The 22,550-nt window shown below is 38.7% G+C and overlaps 1 protein-coding gene across 1 annotated transcript in view; it reads right to left on the bottom strand.

Annotated features, from left to right (window-relative positions):
- The window catches only part of LOC111024631 (SH3 domain-containing protein), a 62,585-nt gene extending 40,441 nt beyond the window's left edge, over positions 1 to 22,144 (bottom strand). The window contains exons 1-7 of the mRNA XM_022302361.2: positions 21,984 to 22,144; positions 21,616 to 21,900; positions 21,394 to 21,453; positions 21,209 to 21,301; positions 15,312 to 15,540; positions 12,740 to 12,843; positions 10,495 to 10,557 (exon numbers count right to left, since the gene is read on the bottom strand). Of these exons, the coding sequence (XP_022158053.1) occupies positions 10,495 to 10,557; positions 12,740 to 12,843; positions 15,312 to 15,540; positions 21,209 to 21,301; positions 21,394 to 21,453; positions 21,616 to 21,900; positions 21,984 to 21,989 (840 nt within the window). The 5' untranslated portion in view covers positions 21,990 to 22,144. The remainder of the gene's footprint in view (positions 1 to 10,494; positions 10,558 to 12,739; positions 12,844 to 15,311; positions 15,541 to 21,208; positions 21,302 to 21,393; positions 21,454 to 21,615; positions 21,901 to 21,983) is intronic.
- Positions 22,145 to 22,550: the final 406 nt, after the last annotated feature.

Consider the following 22,550-nt stretch of genomic DNA (forward strand, 5'->3'; position numbering starts at 1 on the left):
TAGCTAGAGTACTCTTCGGAAGGCTCAAAAAGGTCCTCCCCACACCATCCCTGATTTTCAATCAGCCTTTGTTGAGGGGAGGCAGATCCTCGACACAACACTTATATCTAATGAGATCGTCGATGATTGGAAAGAAAGGAAAATCAGAGGAATAGTGATTAAGCTTAGACATAGAAAAAGCTTTTGACATGATGGAGTGGGACTTAGATGTTGTCCTTAGTTACAAAGGTTTTGGCTTAAAATGGAGGAAATGGATCTGCACTTGCATATCTTCAACGAGCTTCTCCATTATCATTAACGGAAGACCCATATGTAAATTTACAGCTTCTAGAGGCAACAGGCAAGGTGATCCTCTATCACCTTTTCTCTTCATTATGATCGTGGATGTTCTAAGCCACGCTCTTGCAAGGAGAAAATAAAGGCTTGATATCATGCTATTCTTCGAGGTATGGCACGGTTTCGATCAACCACTTACAGTTTGCTGACAACGCTCTCCTTTTTCATCAAAGCATTTGAGATTGTATCAAACATCAACATAAATTACAACAAATCAGAAATCTTGGGCAAATGAAATCCAAGACTACCGCGGCCTTTTTTTTTTTTTTGAACAAGATACGAACTTTTCATTGATATATGAAAAGGAACAAAATTGTTCAAAGATACAAACTCTCGAAGGAGTGATAGAGAAAGCAAGAAATAGAAAATAAAACATAAGACAATACTACAAAGGAGAAATAAAGGCCTCCCAATTCATACAAATCATACTAGGGGAATACGAAGAGAACAGATCGGAAAGAGCACACCATTGAGAAGCTTTGAATTTGGCAATGTTGAAGCATTCTAATGGCGGGCGACAAGAATCTTCAAAAATCCTTTGATTTCTCTCAAACCATAATTCTGAGATGATAGCCTTAAAACCATTAATCCAAAGTAGATTAGCTTTAGGTGCCAATCCAACTCCATGTAGAATCTGAAAAATATTATTAGCAGCCACACGATCCCACACCCATACTAATTGGAACATCTGGAGAAAAAGATTCCAACAAACAGCAGCATATGGGCAGAAAAAGAAGACATGATTTAAGCTTTCTTCATTTTCTGCACATAAAAAGCAAATGGATGGCTGTAAAGCCATCTTAGGAGACTTTCTCTGCAAAATATCTGTTGTATTCACTTTGCCATATAATAGAATCCAAATTAACATATTAACTCGTTTTGGGCTGCCCGAACTCCAAAGAGAGAGTAGAAGAGCTTTTGAAACCCGCAAAACAGCTCTTTGAGACTTGCACAAAGAAGAAACGGAGAAGAGGCCCGATTTTTCCAAGCTCCAACAACGAACATCATCATTTTCTGAAATAGTAACTGAAGAAATGCAAGAAAGAAGCTCCGAAAGCTCCAAAATCTCCTCATCTTTCAATGCCCTTCGAGTTACAATATTCCATGAAGAGGACTCACTATCCCAAGCTTCCGAAACCGAAATAAGAGGAGAAGCCTAAATGCTGTAAATAGAAGGAAATCTATCCTTTAAGAGAGAGACTCCAGTCCATAAAAAATGCCAGAAGAGAGTTCTCCGACCATTGCCAACTTTGAAAAAAGAGGATTTCTCCACCTGAAGCCACTGTTTGTTGATATTATTCCAAGGACTACGACTCGAACCATGAAGTTTAGGTATCGCATTCCAAATAAAACGGTCAGAACCATATAAGCTGGCCACCACCCTATGCCATAAAGCTTCTGTCTCCATGCTGAACCTCCATCCCCATTTAGATAAAAGAGCATTGTTGCGCTTAAGAATACAACCAATGCCTAAACCACCTGCTTCCCGCGGGAGGGAGGCAATATCCCATCTCACCAAATGTCTCAAGGATCCTTTCGAAGAATCGCCCCAAAAAAAGGAACGCAACTTTTGCTCAATTTGTTTACTAACTCTCACTGGGACTTGAAAAATAGATAAGTAATAAAGGGGAATGCTCCCAAGTACAAATTGACATAAAGTCGCTCTTCCACCTTTTGATAAGTGATACTTTTTCCAACGATCAAGTTTCTTAGAGATTCTTTCTTGAACTGGAGTCCAAAAAGAATCCAGTATGGGATTTCCTCCTAAAGGCAGGCCCAAATATAAAATAGGAAGACGTTCAACTTTGCAACAAAAAGAATTTGCAACCTGCACAACCCTTTGGTCTTCCATATTTATGCCACTCAAAGATGATTTTTCCCAATTCACCTTAAGGCCGGACAACCACTCAAAAGCTTTAATGGCTTCGAATAGAATCTTAAGCATCTCATCATCATCTTTACAAAACAATAATGTGTCATCAGCAAATTGCAAGTGAGAGATGTGAATTGCATCCCTCCCCACTACAAAACCTTCGAACACTCCTTTTTGGTAAATGCTGTCCAAAAAACTACTAAGCACATCGCTTATCAATAAGAATAGGAAAGGAGAAAGGGGATCTCCTTGCCTCAACCCTCTTGAAGCCTTAATTCTCCCTCTCGGTCTCCCATTAATGAAAACCGAAAAGTTATTGCCTCTAATACAACCGTTTATCCAATTAATCCACTTTTTGCCAAAGTCTTTCTGTTTGAGGACTTCTGAAAGAAATGCCCAATCAACTTTATCAAATGTTTTTTCCATATCAAGTTTCAAAATCCACCCTTTCTTCTTTCTACTTCTATAATCATTCACCACTTCATTTGCAATGAGAATAGGATCAAGAATATGTCTTCCACACTTTGATTACTAGAGATGGTAGAAGAGATAACCTTATTAAGCCTCTCTGCTAGCACTTTTGCCAAAATCTTATAAGTAGTCGTCGTAAGGCTAATGGGGCGGAAATCTTTTACTTTCTCCACTTTGTCTTTTTTCGGAACAAGACATATAAAAGTTTCCTTAATACACGAGTTCAGTTTGCCATTATCATAAAATTCAGCAAAGAATCTTGCAAAATCTGCCTTCAAGAACTTCCAGAATTTAATGAAAAACTCTGCTGTAAAGCCATCGGGCCCTGGGGCCTTATTCTTGCCAAGGCCTTTTAAAGCATCCCAAATTTCTCCTTCCTCGAAGTGTCTTTCTAACCAGACACTATTCTGAGCGGAAATAGGTGTCCAATTGAAGCCAATTGGTAAAAATCGCTGCTGTCCATCCTCTCTGTAAAGAATTTCAAAGTACTGCACAATTTCTATCTCAATATCCCTCAAATTCACAAGAGAATTCCCTGCAGAATCTTGCATCTCAGAAATTAGAGCTTTTCTCCTTTTTGCTGCCAAGAATCTATGAAAGAATTTGCTATTTTCATCTCCTTCAGCCAACCACCTGATTTTACTTTTTTGCAAAAAATATTGTTCCTCTCGAATATAAAGATCAATCAGATTCTGTTTTAAGGAACATCTCTTCCCCACTTCCTCGATTTCTAACCCCGACTCCTCCTCTTTCTCATCAAGCAAAGAAATTTCTTCAATAATTTTTGCTTCTGCAACCTTATCCTTCCTTTCTTTCTGTTTGTACCATTGCTTCAGAGCGATCTTCAGATTTCTAAGCTTAGCAGAAATAAGATAACCTGCCCACCCGTAGGATCTATCCTCTGAAAGCTTGGATTCAATTAAATTGATACAGTCCTTATCTTTCAACCAGGAGTTAAAGAATCTGAAAGGGCAAGGCCCCCAAACAAATTCTCCTGAATCTAGAAAAATAGGGTAGTGATCCGATGTAATACGTTCACCTCTATATACACGAGAGTTATGAAAGAGAGAGTCCCAATCTGAAGAAACAAAAAATCTGTCCAGCAATGAATGCGTATTGTTATTTCCCATCTTTGACCATGTATACCGGCCATTGGATAAGGGAATTTCCTGGATTTCAAGCTCTTCAATGATTTTATTAAATTTCCTCATTGCCTTAGACTGCCTTCCACCCGAAGACCGATCAGAAGCCCATCTCGTGACATTAAAATCCCCTCCCATACACCAAAGTTTGATAGAGAATCCAGCAATATTACAAATTTCAGACCACAATTTCTTCCTTTCTTTGTAATTCGTTGGGCCATAAATGTTGGTGATACATATATCCTGTAGATTAGAAAAAGAGCACATTATGGTTAGTGAAAAAACTGCTTCAAGGACTTCCTGAACAGCTACTTTGCTTTCATCCCATAATGTAATGAGACCTCCTGATTTTCCCGCCGAGACAATCTGAGCCCAGCCAATATCTTGAGAACTCCACAGTGACTTGATCACCATAATATCAATCTGTTGTAGCTTGGATTCTTGAATGAGTACTATGTTCGGACAATGCTTCAAGATAAGTTTCTTGATTTTTAGCCGTTTCTTATAACAACATAGGCCACGGACATTCCATGACATAATCTTCATTGAGAGTTCTGAATTGGGACCACCTCTATCCCCACGGATTCAAAGAAAGGGGGAATAGTAGTCTTGGTAACAAACTTTTCTTCCACTCTTTGGGCTGACTGTTCAAGGTTGGAGTTAGAGAGATCATTGTCTAAATCAAAGAGATTAGGAAGGACTTCATCATAAAGAAATTCAGATGAATTATCAAAGTCGGAAATAAGATTCATTCGATCAGGGGAAGGATGAGGGCTACTAAGACTCACATTAAGATCTTCTTCATCTTCATCTTCGGAAAGTGCAAAAACACTTGGACTTTTGTTGAAAGTGTCTTGGGTGGAAAACACAAGACCAAGGAACAAAGTCTGCTGAAGGGCAACCAGTAATTCTCTTTGCCCAAGGACTTTTCGATCTTCTCCCTCCTCCATTAATGTTTCCTTAATAATTGGGATTTCTAATCGCTGCAAATTAGATTCGTCCTTTAGCTTTGGTTTGAATTTCTTCCGCGAATACGAGAAAGCTAATGGGGGAATAAACTTTCTTGACTTATTTTTCAAAGGCGTAGATTTTGGAGAATCATCTGGAATAGCAACAGCCTTTGAGGTTACAGAAATTAAGGTTTCATTTATTACGGAGAACATTCTCTCCTCCCCCAAATCTTTCCCCAATAAATCTCTTTCCATATTTCCTTTCGAATTTAATTTGTTTGCAAATTCTCTTTCTTCATTAATAGCAATTCTGCCTCTTTCTTCACAAAGATCATCTGCCTTTTCTGATTCCACGTGTGAAATCTCTACAGAATTGTTAACTTCCCTCCGATTTCCAAGAGAATTTAAGTTAGCCTCAATCGGAACATCTGACGCCATCTCTCCTTCCTTTAATCTCTCTTCATTATTAATGGTAACCCTAAAAGCCGGAAGAATATCTTCCTTTCCCTCCTTATTTTGAATACCAAACGGCATTTGCTTCATAGACTCTTCGTTTTCTATAAATGGCGCTGTCATTCCACCTGCCATATTTAATTTTCCAGCTGTATGGCCCAATTGACAATCAATCGCCTCCATTACTGCCTCTTTTTCCAAGTTTAAAAATAAGTCTTTCCTCTGCGACTCTTCAACTTCCAAGTCAGGCTTTCGATGATCCAACTGTTCATCTTCCATTATTCTTCGAAAACGATCAACATCCAAAGGATTTGATAGTGGTTCAAAATCCAAGCTGGAATCAACTGAAACTACTGAAGATGGAGGGCGATTAACAAAAACCCTAATCTCAAAAGATCCATATTTCTCATTAGCAATGGTCACAGTGGCTGGCATTAAACCACAGATATTGGGTTTAACTTTGATGAATGCATCTGAGGCCTCCAACATGTTAAGAGTCTTTGAAGAAATCTTCAGTAATCCCCCGAAATGCCTACCAATAGCTTCAAAAGTAGAACGAGTCCAATAATACAAAGGTAGGTCCTTGATTGTTATCCAACCACCATAACCCTGAATAAACTCTTTTCTATTATGCAGGTAAGGGCTCCACTTTTCTAATTTAATATGATATTTTCCTATCTTTCTCCACTTTCCAGATAGCTCACAAGGCTTGAGCATCCTATCCCCTGAAAATCTCAAAAGACCCTTATCAACCATGATAGGATTTATCACACAGTCAAGAGAGAATTTTTCTTTTAAAGCCTTGGAAATCGCATTCCAATCGTCATGTGCACACCCCTTAGAAACCACCATAAGGCGATTCCAATCTAACTCCAGCACCTCTTCTTCTTTTTGAACCCAATAAACTTGATGTTTGTCGACTGTAGACACCTTAGAATCCTCAAGCATCCTATGGATGATGTCGGAGGCCCTTGCAGGCTTTAACTCACATTTTCCAGCAACCACTTCGGCATAAGACCTTCCATCTTTTGGAGTCGACTTGGGGACAAATCTACCTTTCCTTTCCGAAAACTCCTGGTGAAGCTGTCCTACTACATTAGCATTTTGCGTAGTAGAGAGTCGATCATTCCTTACCATCTTCGAAGCTTTAGCTTCTTTAAACCTCACAGAGAAAGTTTTCAACATCTTCCAAAATACTTGCCAACCATCTCTCTTCGATCCAGCAGGGACAAGTACGCTCTTCCTACCACCCGTAGAAGGCCATACCACCCATTCTAAAAACCAAATGTTCTTAGTTCTGTATTTTTGTATACGACATTGCCCAAGATCATCGCGTATCTGAAAAAATAAGGAGTCCGGAATCGATTGCTGATTAACTTCCAACATGTGATTTTCGAACCATAAAAATTGAGAAGAGTGCAGGGACATCACTGTTTTCCTTGCCACATCCTCAACCCTGAACATATCATTCTCACCCCAAATACAGAAGAAGGAGCCATCAATACAACAACTACTGATTTCCATAATGAAAATCCGGAATGAACCACGAACAATAAGATTAAAATCAAGCTAGAGACAGGCTAATTCAGAAACTAACAGCAAAAGAGAGACCGAAAGGAAAGGAAGGGAAGGAAGAGAGAGGAGAGAGAACAGAGCATTTTTTACCAAGCTCCCATCCATTGTTGTTCTCAGTGTTTTAAGACTACTGCGGCCATTGAAAGGCTGATTTTGATCTTGGAGCTCCCAATTAGTGATTGGAATTCCAATGGCCTATTTGAGTCGTTTGCTTTCAAAGATGCCTCTACTGAAGGACCCTGCTCTTGTTTATAAACGGAAGGCCTTACACAAGCTTGGTTCTTCCATTTCTATCTTGAACGGCAATCTCTTAATTGGGGATGCAAAATTATTTCATAGTGTGACTAGTTCTGCTAAAGAAAACATCCAAAGTTCCCTTTTGAAAGATGATTTTTCGAGTGGTTATGAAGATTGCATTGTTAGTGTTAGTAGTTATCATTCATATAGAGGTTGGGATTATAATTAGGGATCTCCCCCTTCACTTGTGGAACGAATTTATTGAGCCTTATATAGGGAAAAAATGTGGTGATTTTGTGGAAACCTCTCGAGTATTGTCTAGCCTCAGAGACATGATGGAATTGAGGATAAAGGTCAAAGGCAACGACTCCGATTTCATTCCAGCATCGATCGAACTTCCACCATCCATTATGCTGGAAGATGCCCTCATGATACACGTTGATCCTCTCTTCAATGCTCTGCATTGATCCTTCCTTCAATGCTCTGCACTTGGTTGGATTCTGCAATTTGAACCACGAAGCTCTACATCTCTCCACCAAGGGCACTGTCGGAAAAGCAAACTCCCAACCCCAGACATCTACCGAAACTGTAATAGACCCGACCGCTGCAAGCAACCCTAAGGCTCGAAGCACTTTCCCCGATGCCACTGCTAATATCAGCACACTAGCAGTGGATGCTGACCCTTCTCGAACATCTCTTACCTCAAGGAAAGGAAAAGGTCACTGACTACCTTGCACCCTTCATCCAGACCCCCAAAGATTTCTTCTCACCAAACAGTCTTCGGCATTACTTAGCAAACTACCTTAGAGAATTAGGCCTCTACAACTAAGCCATACCACAAACGGAACCCAAGGCTAAAAAGCCAACCAAGTTGCAAAAATCAAAGGCGGGCACCCAGGAGGTAAAGAACCTCACATCTCCTATCAATTATGAGAAGCAAAAGCTTCTCCAGGGGTCATCCACTGTTAGATGAAGATTCTCAAATGGGATGTGAGAGGGTTGGGCTCATGGAAGAAGAGAGCCCTTATAAAGCAATCCATCTCTCGTATTAATCCAAATTTGTTGATTCTACAAAGACCAATCTTTCCAATGCTGACAACTTCATCATCAAATCTCGATGGAGCTCTCATGGGATTAATTGGACATCTTTAAATGCTACAGGATCAGCCAGAGGGATCTTTATACTTTGGAATGATCTGGATTTCACCCTCCCTATAAATTTTTGTTTAGATGATGGATTCTCTTTATGGATTACAGGCATCTACGACCTTTCTACAACAAAATTATGCCATTTGTTTTGGAAGGAGCTCTGAGACCTCTCCTATCTCTCGTATAAATCCAAATCAGAAACCCATCTCTGTGAGAACCAATGGATCTTAGTTGGGTACTTCAACGTCTCCAGTGGGAGAAATCACATGGAAGACCTCTCACCAAGAGTATGAGGCAATTCAATTCTTTCATCGAGGAATTGGGCCTCATTGACATCCCCTTGAGCAATGGACAGCAAACTTGGTCTAGCAACAGATCATTCTCCCTCATTGACAAATTTCTCCTCACAAACAACTGCCTCAAAAAGTTTGGGCTGCCTTTGGCTAAGAGATTGGCAAGGACTACATCCGACCACTTCCCTATCCCTATCGAAAGCGCACGGCGACTGGCGGCAACGAAGGTGCGAAGAACGGCGAGACGAAACCCACGAATAGCAATTGGAAAACAGCAGCGTTGGTGAATCAGCAAACGGCAGCGGTCGGCGGCGATGGTGGCCGGCGACGGCCAGCGGCAGCGGCGGAGGTGGCCGTCGGTGGTCGGTGGTGGTGGCCGACAGCGGTCGGCGGCAGTGGCGATGGTGGCCCTCGGTAGTGCCTGTGGTGGTGGTGGTGGTCGGCGATGGGCGGCGGCGGCGATTGTAGTGAGTTGTGTTGGATAGCAATAAACAAAACCCTAAGGCACAAAACCCAAATGGGCATCAAAACCCTAATAAGCACAAAAATTTTAGAAGAAACCTAGAGCTCTGATACCATGTAGAGACTATGGTTGGAGAGAATCCAATGTGATGTATTCTCATTATTAAAGTCTATATATATAGACAAATATACAAGGTTGACCTAATCCTATAAGGAGAAAGTAAAGGACAAATTAATATTAATACAAGAATATAAAATATACTAATATATACTCTAACGATATCGGGGGGGGGGGTACATTATTCTAAAATTGATCCTAGCAAACTTACCTACCTACTACCTATCCCTCTTCAAAATTTCAAGACAAGCAGACGAGAAGATGGGCAAAATCTTTCAAGATTTTTTTGTGGGAAGGGCCAAGCTCAAATGGTAAGCCTCATCTCATAAATTGGAACAGTTCAGCTCCTATCAACGAAGGAGGCCTCGGAATAGAAAACATCAAGCTTCGAAACCGTGCATTACTTTCCAGGTGGGTTTGGCGCTACATGGCTGAATGCAACCAACTTTGGAGGAAGTCCATTTCCACCAAATACATGGGTTCTTCCTTTGCTACTTGGCCAGACAACCGTTTCTCCACCTACGAAGGACCATGGACTGTTATTCTCCAACAAAACCACTCATCAAGGATAACGCTTTGTGCTGGGTGGGGGATGGAAGCCAGAACAGCTTCTAGAACGATAGATGGCTTTCTCAGGGACCTTGACCAGCCTTTTCCCGAGCCTATATGCCATTTCATCGAATAACAGGGCTAAAATAGCAGACCTTTGGTCCAAATCTACTTCCTCATAGGACTACAGTTTTTGCAGACCCCTAAAGGATGAAGAAATAGACAATTAGATGTGCCCATCCCAAACTTCCACCGACCATCAATTGATCCCTACCCTCTTTCTCAGCTTTTGGCAAGGCAAGTGCCTCAAGAAAGTTAAGTTTTTTTGTTGGGAGCTCAATCATGGTGCGATTAATACACATGACAGGATGCAGAAAAAGCTCCCTTATTTAGCTCTCTCCCCCAACTGCTATTACCTCTGTCATGGGGCCTATCTCATGGTCACCTTTTCATCAATTGTGCTTATGCATCTCGTTTTTGGGAGCGCCTACTAAATGCTTTTGGGTGGAAAACAGGCCTTCACTTTGTTCGGGCTTTTCTTTGGAATTAATGGCTGGAAAGGAACAACAGGGTCTTCAACGATAAATCCCTCCCTTTTGAAACCTTTTTTTTTATAGAGTTACTATTCTAGCTCTTGGTTGGTGTAAAAGTTTCTACTCCTCCTTCAATAGCTACTCTCTAAACGACCTTATCACAAATTGGAAGACGTTCTTGTAATTGCCATTGTGGCCTTTTTTATATTTCATACCATCAATGAAATGTTTGTTTCATATCAAAAAAAAAAACATCACTCATAAATTAAATCAAAGTGAACATGGAAAAACCACATTATATACACAAGCAGCAAGAGTCAGAAACCAAGACTTTCTTTTTGTCGAGAAATTACCTCCTTATCACCACCTTTGATCCCAAGCACCCCTTTCTTACGTTTTTGAGGGGCATCAGCGACCTGGAAATGGGTAATAAAAAGGAATAAAATTATAAAGTGTTTCCACCATAATCTAAGAAAAAAGAACATAAACATTATGGGGAAGAAAAGAAGATACTATCTTAACAAGAAATATTAGAATCTACATGACCCATGCTAAAAAGAACAACTGCAGATAAATTGAGATTTCCTAAGTGTTTATAGTTTCTAGATCCTAGCCTATATCTTATAAGAATCTTCTTGAAATACAGATTTCTTTTGATAAGAAAACAGCATGAAGGGTCTAAAATACAAGAACAGTAAATTACAACAAACACCTTTTATTTTTTAGAATACAGAATAATGATAATTACAAAAAGATTTCCTTGAGGACAGCCAAAGAGAAGCATCAAAGTGACCACACTCCAAACATTCTCCTGGAACCTCTTGACATCCCTAAAAATTCTCATAATTCTTTCCAGCAATAAATTACATAAAATGGTGAAGAAAGTTGCTAGCCAAAGGATCCAACCAATATTATGGAAATGAGTAATAGGCATCTCCTCCACCATGTTCCTATGACCTCTAGAAGGTGCCAAACTGACACCGAAAGTATCCAAAAATACGTTCCAAATTTTCACAGCAAAGTACAAGGTCAAAGCACATGATCTAGATCTTCCACCTTCTTGCAGAGCACAGAGCACTAGGGGCTCAAAACCGTAGATGATCTTTAGACAAAGCACATAGTATTAACCTCCCCAAAGTAACCAACCAAGGGAAGGAGATTATGTTCTTCCACATTCCAGCCTTCCAAAACAAGGTGAAGAAAAGGGAATCGGGAGCATTGGGATTTTGACTTACAATAAATGGTGTCAGAAGGCTCAAGGCTCCATGTACAAAACTCACTCCAATTAGGGGAAATATTTATTTATAGGAAAAATAAAATAAAATAAATAAAAATAAATAAATAAACCCAAAAATATTCAATTTCAATCAAAATATTTCTTAGATCAAGATTTATGGAAACTCTAGGTAGATTCTCAAGGTGCTAAAGTGGATCCTACAGTTTTCCACTCTTCCTTTGATCACTGTGAACAGCACCAATAATCTGATAATGATTGCAAATTCCAACTACCACCAACCTTTATCTCAAAGATGGCAAGATTGAAGAATGGGCTATTCTCTACAACAGTTAACACCTATACGCCTTTCTTTAGGAGAAGACTCCTGGACATGACCTCTTGACACTTGACAGCAAGGAATATTCTCCATCAAGACCCTTCTCTCTGACATGGTCGCGAAGGAACATCTCATCCCTCCTTCCCCGTCTAAAGCTATATAGGGTGAAGTCTACCCAAAAAAAAGATTAAATTCTTCATATGGGAGCTATCTCATAAGGCCATCAACTCCCATGACCGACTACAACGAAAGCTCCCCTATCTCGCCATTCGCCATCTCTCCCCAATGATGCATCCCTTGTAAAAGAGATGGAGAAACACGGCCTCACCTTTTCCTCACATGCCCTCTTGTAACATTGTTATGGAATGAGATATTACTCGCTTTTGATTGGGAAGTGGCTCTTCCGATTGATATTGAGGCTTTACTTTCATTTGTTCTTGTGGGCCATCCTTTCAAGAAAGAAAAGGTGATCCTCTAGAAACACATACTTCAAGCTTTTCTTTGGACTTTTTGGAACGAAAGAAACCATATACTCTTCACAAAAAAAGAGTTCCCATTCGCTAGACTCTTTGACAATATCATTTTTCTTGCTATGTCTTGGTGTAAAGCATCTAAAGTATTTGACTCTTACAGTATGATGGTTCTTTTGACCAATTGGAGAAGTCTCGAGTAACTCCTTTGGTTTTTGGGGTACACATCCCCTCCTTTGTAATTTCACTCATCAATAAAATTGTTTCTTATCAAAAAAAAAAAAAACTACCACCGACCTTTATAAAAGTCATACTGAAACTTATTCGACAAAAATTTCTCAACCATTAACCTGCATTACTTTCAATACAAAAACTATTTGAAATCGTAACTACTTTACAAACAAAATCATTCAAACCAAGTGAAGGAAATATGGCACATGATAGATTTCTTTTCTTCTCTTTTTTTTCTCTCTCACGAAAGAAACATGTATTTCATTGATAATATGAGCATATGATAGATTTCAATCTACCAGAAAACTAAACAAATACTATGAATATAGCCAAAAAAGACGAACCTTATTGAGAATTGAAAAGACAATTTCATACAGTTGGGACAAAATCTCAGAGCTGCTTGAAGCATAGGTAAGAGCCTTTAGTGCTTGTAGTCTTCGAGCATGAACTGCAAGAAAATACAGTGTCAAAAGAAACTGCAAACATTTTATTTGAGGAATCTCTTTGGCTTCAATAAACAATAAGATAATGTATTCAAATCCAACAAGATGGACAAATAAAAGAAGCAAAGAATAAGCCCTAACCCTAAGCAACACAAAACGTCTACAGAAGAATTTTCTGCAAAATAAATATTTATGATATCCCAGATTGTGAGTGACAGAAAACCACATAGGTTATAATGAGTGCCAAACAAAAGGTAGTACAAATCACAGGGGGAAAATTTCTCAATGCAATGTTAGCACCACAGCTACAAAAATTGAGCAAGCATCGAAAGAGAAAGGGAATCCAGAATCACAACCTAGAAAATAGATTAAATGATGTCTAGACTCTCTCTTGAGCTAGCTAAAACAACCCTCATCGCTATCAATATCAGGATTTTAGAGGTGGAATCCCAAGCCTCTAGGCTTGGTCGAAGAGCAAAAGGCCTTCCCTTCTTCTACCTTTGGTTTTCCTTAGGAGGTAACCATCGTACCTTATCTTTTTTGGGAACCCATGGTGGACAAGTTCAGAGCTAAGATAGACAAATGAAAGAGTCCCCTTCTCAAGAAGGGGACACTTGACTCTAAGATAGATAAATGGAAAGATACTGAAGCTAGAAAACTAAGGCATTTACGAATATTTCTCCTAAACCAACTGAGGATGGGGGGTTGGTTATTTGCAGCCTATAGCTGAAAAATCAAGCGCTTCTCACAAATTGGGGTTGGAGAATTTTTAATGAACCTTTTGCTTGATGGTGTCAGGTCGTGTCTAGTATATATGGAGCCTCCGGATGGCATTCTAATGTGAAAAATAATGGCCGTTTACGAAGTCCGTGGACAAATATTTCAAGGCAGTGGAAGCCAGTTGAAAATTTAACTTTTTTCATGCTTGGAAAGGGCACTAGACTAGGGGTTGGGTAATTCTCCTCTTAAACTTGTTTACCCACATCTTAATCGGGTGGTTTCTCTTCCTCATGATCCAGTGTGCAGCTTCTGGGGTTCCTCCTACCACAGCTGGAATATTGAAACTAGAAGAAATTTGAAAGAAATTGAGCTTGAAGAGTTTGGTTAACTTCTGTCCAGCCTAGAAATGATCTCATTATCATAAATGGAGGACGTAAAAGGGTGTAGTTAGGTTCTTCGGGTGTTCTGTCATTCGACTCCTTATCTAAGCATTTGTTAGCATCTTCTTCACTCAATAAAATTTTGTTTTCGGCTATTTGGAAGTCAAAGAGTCCAAAGAAGGTTAACGTGATCATCTGGCTTATGCTTTACTTGGGGTTAAACTCAACTGAAGTTATTCCAAAGGAAGCTCTCGTCTTCTATTCTTCAACCTTGGTGAACATCAATGTCACCTCTGCTTCTCATTCCCTTATTCAGCAAGTTTTTGGCATTCTCTCTGTTAAGATTTAGTGGATGTTTGACAACGTTGCAAGTCAGAACATTGTCCAACATTCAGGCCGGTTTTGTCTCCTTGTGGTAATCTTCTTTGGGTCAACCTGTCAAAGCTATAACTTGATAGATTTTATTTGAAAGGAATCAAAAAAAAAAAAACTTTAAAAAGGAATCAAAAGAATTTTTTTTGAACAAGATACGAATTGATAAATGAAAATAAGTAAACAAAATCAGAGATTCAAACTCCGATTGAAAAGAGAACAAAGTAAAACAAGACAGAAAAATAAAAGGAACAACAATTAGGGGGGAAATATAAAAGCATTCCAAGAGTCACAATAGTGCTGGAATACAAGTCCTTCCATGGAGGAGAAATGCAGCACCACTGAGATGCTTTAGACTTGGGGAGGGTTCCCTCTGCCCTCTGCCTTTAGCTGTCTTTTGCTCTTTTGGGCTTTGGTATATATAACATCAGTCCAAAAATAATAATAATAATTAAAAAAAAAAAAAAAAGCCTTAAACTTTGCTAGATCAAAACACTCCAACCATTCCTTGAACTCATCATGAAAGACCCGCTGATTTCGCTCAAACCATAATTCTGATAAGATGGCCTTGACCGCAGTTACCCAAATTAGGTGAGCCTTCAGAGACAAATACGACCATAAAATAGCAATCAAAGAATTTGGCTTGGAAACTCTTTGTTTAAAGGAATCAAAGCAATTTTTAAGATACGTCTAAAGATTTGGTGGAAAGATTTGATATTATCATGCTCAAACGTATTCTCTATACAATTTATTTGCTCAATTCTATTAGAGCCAGAGATATTTGTATAAATTTGGATGCTTCTATTTTTCCTTGTTAGGATTCATGTGTTAGTCATGTTTTCCATTTTATTTCACTCCCTTTGGAAGCTGGTCTCCTTTGAACACTCTGGTATCTTTTGGTATCGTTTCATTATTTCATTAAGGAATTTGTATCTTGTTAGAAAGAAAGAAAGGGAAGAGAGAGAGAGAGAGAGAGAACAGAGCAAAAGAAATCATCTTACATTCAACATCAGGATTAGAGGCCTCTGTTGCAAGCTGATTAACTATTCTTGGTACAACATCAGCTCGAGTCACCCCTCCAACAGCATCAATATCAGCTAAAGCATCCCAATTGGGGGTTGGGATCCCACCACCTGTACTTACACCTTGTGCACCAGTATCTGACAAAATTCTGGCTAAATAATAGTAAACATAACGGAGGACACTCCTATCTTCACACTGCTGATTTAACTGCCAATATACCATGGGAGAAACATCAGCTTTTGTTTTTTTTTTTAACAAGAAAAGAACTTTTCATTGATAAATGAAAAGGAACAAAAATTGTTCAAAGATACAAACCCCAAAGGAGTGAAATGAAGAGGGATGAAGAAGGAAAAAAATAAAAAATAAAAAGATACAAACAAACCAAACTTAATAAATGAAGCTTAAACATTACACAAAAAAGCCTCCCAATTAGAACAAATCATGCTAGGAGAATAATTTGCAAAGAGATTGGAGAGAGCACATCAGCTTTTGTTTTTTCTTTGTTTGAAATTAGATAATAATGTCAAACTTAAAAGATGTTAATGGAATAAAATTCCAACGTGCTATCAAATTCAGATTCATAATTTCTGTGCAATCTTTTTTTAAGCAAGATACGAACTTCTCATTGAAATAATGAAAATGAACAAAATTGTTCAAAGATACAAACTCTCGAAAGAGTGAGAATACAAATAAAATAAAAATTCAGAAAAATGCAACAAAGACATCCCACTTAGAGCAAATCAGACTAGGAGAATAATATTTAAATAAAGGAGAAAAATAACTCCATTGAGAAGCCTTGAATTTAGCAAGGACGTAGCGTGCTGAAGGAGGCTGCTTCTTTTCTTCAAAAATCCTCAAATTTCTTTCATACCACAACTCATACACCAATGCCTTTACAGCGTTAAGCCAAAGAAGAGAAGCTTAGGATTCAAAATTGGCCCCGAGAGAAGTTGATTCAAATTTTCTGCCAATTCACTATCGAAAACCCATGCCAAATTAAATTCTTCTGACAAAAAGTTCCAACATCGTCTGACAAAGGGACGAAGAAATAAGAGATGCACCATACTCTCTTCATTGGACAAACAGAAGGCACATACCGATGGTAAAAGACTGAAGCTAGGAAGCTTCTTTTGAAGAACATCAATCGTGTTAACCTTCCCATAAATAAAGATCCAAGTAAAGAAGCTAACTTTCTTTGGACTTTTAGTTTTCCAAATAGCCTTAAATAAGACTTGGCATTGGATCACCGATGGCCATCTTACAAATTGATGCAACTGTAAAGGAGCCCGAGCTGTTTAAAGACCAATTTCTACTGTCAAGTTCATGGCTAGGAGAGTAAGAATGCAGCAAAGACAATAGCGAAATAAATTCCTCCAACTCATCATCTTTTAGAGACCTCCGAGTATGAATTCTCCAGGATAAGGTATGAGCATCCCAAAAGTCAACAACAGATCCTGAAGAAGGAAGGGATAGCCTATAAAACATATCCCTGAGAGGCTGATCTCCAATCCATTTATGAATCCAAAACAAAATACACTCTCCTGAACTAAGTTTGAAAACCGAAAACTGGTTCCAATGCATCCATTGCCAAGAGATACTGATCCAAGGTCTTCTAAGACATCCATTTAACATAACACCTGAGGACCATCCCAAAATTGTCTCACCGTACAAACTTACTATCACTTTACGCCAGACAGCATTCGTTTCACATCCAAACCGCCATCCCCACTTGGCCAAAAGAGCATTAATTTTCTTACAAGGCCATCAATCCCCACACCCCCAACATCCAGAAGTTTAGATATAATATTCCAGTGCACCAGATGATTTAAGGCTTCAGAAGAGCCACTGTTCCAAAGGAAAGATCTCATCTTCTTTTCAATTTGTTTGCAAACCCCTGAAAAATTTTTCCAGATTGTATGTTGATGCCACCAATTGCAGCTTTTTCCCAGTTAACAGAAAACCCCGACAACTACTCATAAGTTTTGACAGCCTTGATGAGAATATCTCGAAGTTCTTGAAAGAAGATTTTCCTTTCCTTGTAATCTTTTGGTCCATAAACAGTAGTAAGCCAAAAATTGTCAATACCAGAAAAGGAAAAAAGTATTGATAAAGAATACCTCCTTTTGACATTGAACCGACCTTCATCCTACATTATTAGAATGCCTCCCGATTTTTAAATGAATCAATGGTCGATCAACCTATGTCTTTAGAACTCCACAAGGATTTGATCAGGGAAGGATCAAATTGCTGCATCTTTGTTTCTTGTAGACATACCACATCTGGACATTGGTTCTGAATGAACTTTTTAATCTTCAACCTTTTTCATCCTTACACAACCCTCTAACGTTCCACAATATAACCTTCATTGTGAACCAGAGATAGGGGCACAATTGATCGCTGCTTCTTTAAAGAATGAAGGAATTAAATCCGACTCTTCAGTTCCTTTTGCCTCAACAAACAGCTTCTGCAAATCTACCTCAAACGATTGTTCACATAACACTTCATCTGGAATTTCAAAGGATTTCTGATTCAAGTCCTTCAAGAGAAACTTCAGAAGAGGAAGGTGAAGAGGCTGGAACCTTGGTAGAATTGATTGCTCCATGTGATAAAGAGGGAGGTAAATGGTCATTAGAATGCACTGGAGAAGTCGAAGCATTGCCTGGGGGAAGGATCCCTTAATAAGTTTGTCTTTATTCCCTCAACCAAGGCTAAATTCTCTATATCATTATTAGCCGCCAATTTCCCCCTATTTCTGGAATAAAAAAAATGGTAGAGGGGCCACGCGACTGTTTGCCTTCCTTTCTTCAATCGGAAAAGATGAGCCCTTGATTTTTTTTGGAATTCCAACTGGAACTTCATTAATGCTTGAGTCCCTTGAGGCCATGCCATTATTATCCAGCCTTAAAGGATAATCTGACTTTTGCTCTTTCCCTTTGAAATTTCATCATTAATGTCCATCTGACCGGAAGAGGGAATTTGCTGGCAATCTTCTTTAGGTAATTCAACCATTTCGATTACTTCTTGGTTCAGAAAATGCTGTCTCATATTGGAATAGATATCAAATTCATCCGGATATGACTGTTCAAGTTCCATAACCGTTTGAAATCTGGCAGAGACGCCATTGGATTTGAATAATTTGATGGATTACAGTCCGAAATATGAATTATGAATGGACCGAGCTCTTTATGGCTTAACTTCACTATTGCTGGAAGGAAACCACATCGATTCGGAGCAACTTGGATGACTGCTTCGGAGGCATCCAGAAGGTTCAACGTCTTTGTTGGAATTCCGACTAATCCCGCACAATATTTCCCGATTGCTTCGAAACATCCCCGATCCCAGAAAACCAGGGGAAGGTCATGAATCGTAATCAATCCACCATAACTTCTAGTGAACTCAGTTCTACAATGGCTATCTGGATTCCAGAATTTAATCCTAATTCGAAATTCACCCACAGATACCCATTTACCGGATAACTCATTTGAATTTAACAATCTGGAATTGCTAAACTTAAGCAGAGCTTTATCCACCATGAAAGGATTGAGCACACAAGGCTGAGAATACTTTTCTTTCAAAGCCAAAGCTATTTTAGACCAATCATCATGAGCACAACACCTGGATACAACCATTAATTTGATCCAGTCCAAATGAATTACATCTTTTTCCTTTTGAATCCAATGCTCTGACACGATCTTCTTATTAACCCAACTGAAGATAGGGATTTATCAATTGGTAATGTCAAACTACAGGCCATCGTCGCCAATCGTTGTAACAATAAAAAAAAATACAATTTTTTTTTCAACAAGAATCGAAATTTTTCATTGAATTAATGAAAAGAAACAAAGGTTCAAAGATACAAACTCTCAAAAGGAGTAAAAAAAACAAAAAAATGCAAAATTAAGGAGCTACAGAAACCCCTCAATTCATACAAATATCTTGCCATGAGAAATCAAAAAAAATAATTTAGAAAGAGGACCATTGTGAAGATTTCAATCTAGTCACCTCAAATCAATCAATCCAATTTCTCAAAATATTATCAAATACTCTTTGATTATGCTCCATCCAAATTTCTGAAATAATAGCTTTAACTGACCCATATCAAATAAGGTCTTGGAGGTTGCTGATGTCAAAACTTGAAGAAAACTCTTTCCTTTCAGATGGATCTGCTTTACCTTCATCTGAAACTCGTACCAAAAAGGAACCAAGTTTTGGATTCGACGTATCAGGCATTAAACAACAGTAATTTGTTTCTACTTGAATGAATGCATCATACACAGCCAATAAATTTAGGGTTTCCGAAGAGATATCTATCAAACCTCCAAATTAGCTTCCAATGGCTTCAAAACAATCTCGAGTCCAGAATTTCAAAGGTAAGTCTTTGATGGATATCCATCCTCCATACCCAAAAGTAAATACTTTCTACTATAGACATCAAAGTTCCATTTCTCTATTTTCAAGTGAAAATCTCCGGCTTTTCTCCATTTGGCTGATGCCTGATAATTCATTGGTGCTTAATAACCTACCATTGCTAAATTTCAAAAGTGTTTTATCAACCATGATTGGGTTGATTGCATAATTTTGAGAGTATTTTTCCTTTAGAGCTCGAGAGATCTTCAACCAATCGACATGTGCACAGCTTTTAGAAACTACCATCATACTATTCCAGTTTAATTCCAACACCTCTGTTTCCTTCATGACCCAATGGTCCAACTTCTTCTTCTTTTTCTTCTTTCGCCCTTGCTTTCCACTGACCCTAAATTCTTCGTAACCCCTTGAAATGGGTTAATCTCTGACCTTCCAAGCTAATTCAGACCAAATTCTTTTGCTCCCATCTTTGTCCTCTAGGTGGAATTCCTTTAGTCACTTCTGCGTAAGTATTTTTATTTCTAAAAAGCTCCTGTTTCTGATCCCTTGTACCCAGCCTTGTCTTCATCAAGGAGTGTCCTTTTGTTTCTCAAGATCTCCTACATTTGACCTTCTGTATTCCTGACGGAAAAATTCTTTACCATGTTACAAAAATCCAGCCAACCATTCTCGTTAGAACTTGCCAGAACAATGACTGTCCTTCCCCCAGTAATAGGCCAAACAATCCATTCTACAAACCATGACCAGCTTAATCTAATTTTGTGAATACGGCTTGTACCATACACAATTCTAAATTGATAGAAGAATGGAGAATAAACCGGATTTTGAACAAACTCAACCATATGATTTTCAAACCATAAAAATTGAGAAGGATGAAGGGACAACAGCACTTTCTGATTCACATCCTCAAGCATAAAGCAATCGCTTTCAGCCCATATACAAAAGAACTTATTATTTGCCGATTTCCATCGTTCACCTTGCAATAAGATCCAAACTTAGCTAACTTCAAAAGCAAAAGTAGATCCCTAACAAACCAAGATTCTTTGGAAGAAGAAAGAGGAGAGAGACGAGTGCATACTTACCTTTCACGTTTGACCCTCCCTTGTCCCTTGATTTACTTAACTCCTTAATGTAAACAAAATATATACTGGTTTGGTTAAAGAATTATTCATTGTTTATCCATTGCCAACATAGTCAACACCCTTTACCTTGAGACTCAAACCATCTTCCAACAATTCTCTTTTTTTTTTTTTTTGCCCACCCCTACACCTTCTCACTGGAAGTACCACTAAATTAACTCCAACTACATATTGACAAGTTCAAGATCCAAAAAATTTGGTTATGGATACAAAAAAGAAGAAATGTGATTCCATCAGAGTCTTCATGGCAAAAGATGAAAACTAGACCAGTACGAAAAAAAGCAAACAGAACTTAGAACTTATCATACAAATTAACATATTCAAGATAAATGATTACTGAATTGTTAACAGGAAATGGACGATTATCATACCATGAGGAGAGAAGGTGCCAGCGAAGGATCAACTGAATTGTAGACGGCAAGTTTTGGGAATACATGATGCACTAACTGCTTCTGGGAGCTTTTCTATAAAGTTGACAGAAACATAGCGATGTTTAAAAAGATTTTCCATCCAAATCACAACGGTAAGAAACTAAGAATCATCGCATGCTGCTCACCTGGTCAGACGTAGCAGCTAGTTCATGTATACTCCTAGCCAGTTGGGAATAAGAAACAGGCTGCAAAATAGATCAAATTGAACAAAACAGAAACCAATGCACATACTAGTGACAACAATTCAGAAATTTTACATTGGGAATTCAAAATTTTACTTCCAGGTTCCATCCCATTTCTGAACTCTAACTAAACAGAGAAAAGACGTGAAAAATGTAGGAGGTGACCTTCTTCTTATTCTGCCTCTGCGGCATAATGTTGGCCCTCACAGGATGCAAAGCTGCTTTAGCGGCGGAAATTGTATCATTCTGGATCTGCATGAGTGCCGCCCTCTTGGACCTCTTCTCCCCGGCCGGCTTCCCCAGTGCAGTGGGGTGAGCACTTGAGGAGGAATTTGAAGCTGCGCTAATCGTTGAAGACGAGACCGATGGAGCAGAAGTGGAGGTCGATCCCGCCGAAGCCGTGGATGGGTCGGCAGTAATCAGATCCATTAGCGTCGTCCCCGACGAATCCTAATAACACCCCAAGAAAAAATTGTTTACAGAGAAAACGCAGAAGAAGGAATTGTGCAGGCAAATAAGATCTGGAAAATTACCGCCATGGTCGCCGAACGAAGCTCTTTCTCCTGATCGATTAATCTTTTTGACTCAACTTGCTTGCTACGAGGCTCTCTCTGTTTTTCCTTCGCTCGACTTTTCCTTCTTTTGTTCGCTGGAGTTTGCAAGAAGAGCAGTTCCCAGTTCGCAGTTCGAATAAACGATGTGTATTTTCTTTTTCTTTTTCTTTTTTTTTTCAAGTACAACTGGAATACTCGATGATTTTTTTTAATACAACGTCGGGTTCGAACTTAAAACTCAGATTTATGTCAATTATCGATGAGCTATGCTCAATTTCACACTCGAATAATAGATGATATAGTAACGAAAAAATAAGCGAATAATGTATATTGAAATACCAAACATTTATCTTTAACCCTTGAATTTGAATCTCTACTCTCTAAATTACAATAATAACTATGTCAAAAAAAATTACTATAATAACGGAGAATTATATGTTCTTTTAATTTAATAATATGTCGGGAGAGATTCAAACCTCAACAAAAATATGCCTTAATCAATTGCACTAAACGTGCAAAAAACAAATTAGCACTCGGACGGTTTAG

The sequence above is a fragment of the Momordica charantia genome (assembly GCF_013281855.1).
Source record: "Momordica charantia cultivar OHB3-1 chromosome 6 unlocalized genomic scaffold, Mcharantia_2.0 BLBB01000006.1, whole genome shotgun sequence".
Classification (NCBI taxonomy): Eukaryota; Viridiplantae; Streptophyta; class Magnoliopsida; order Cucurbitales; family Cucurbitaceae; genus Momordica; species Momordica charantia.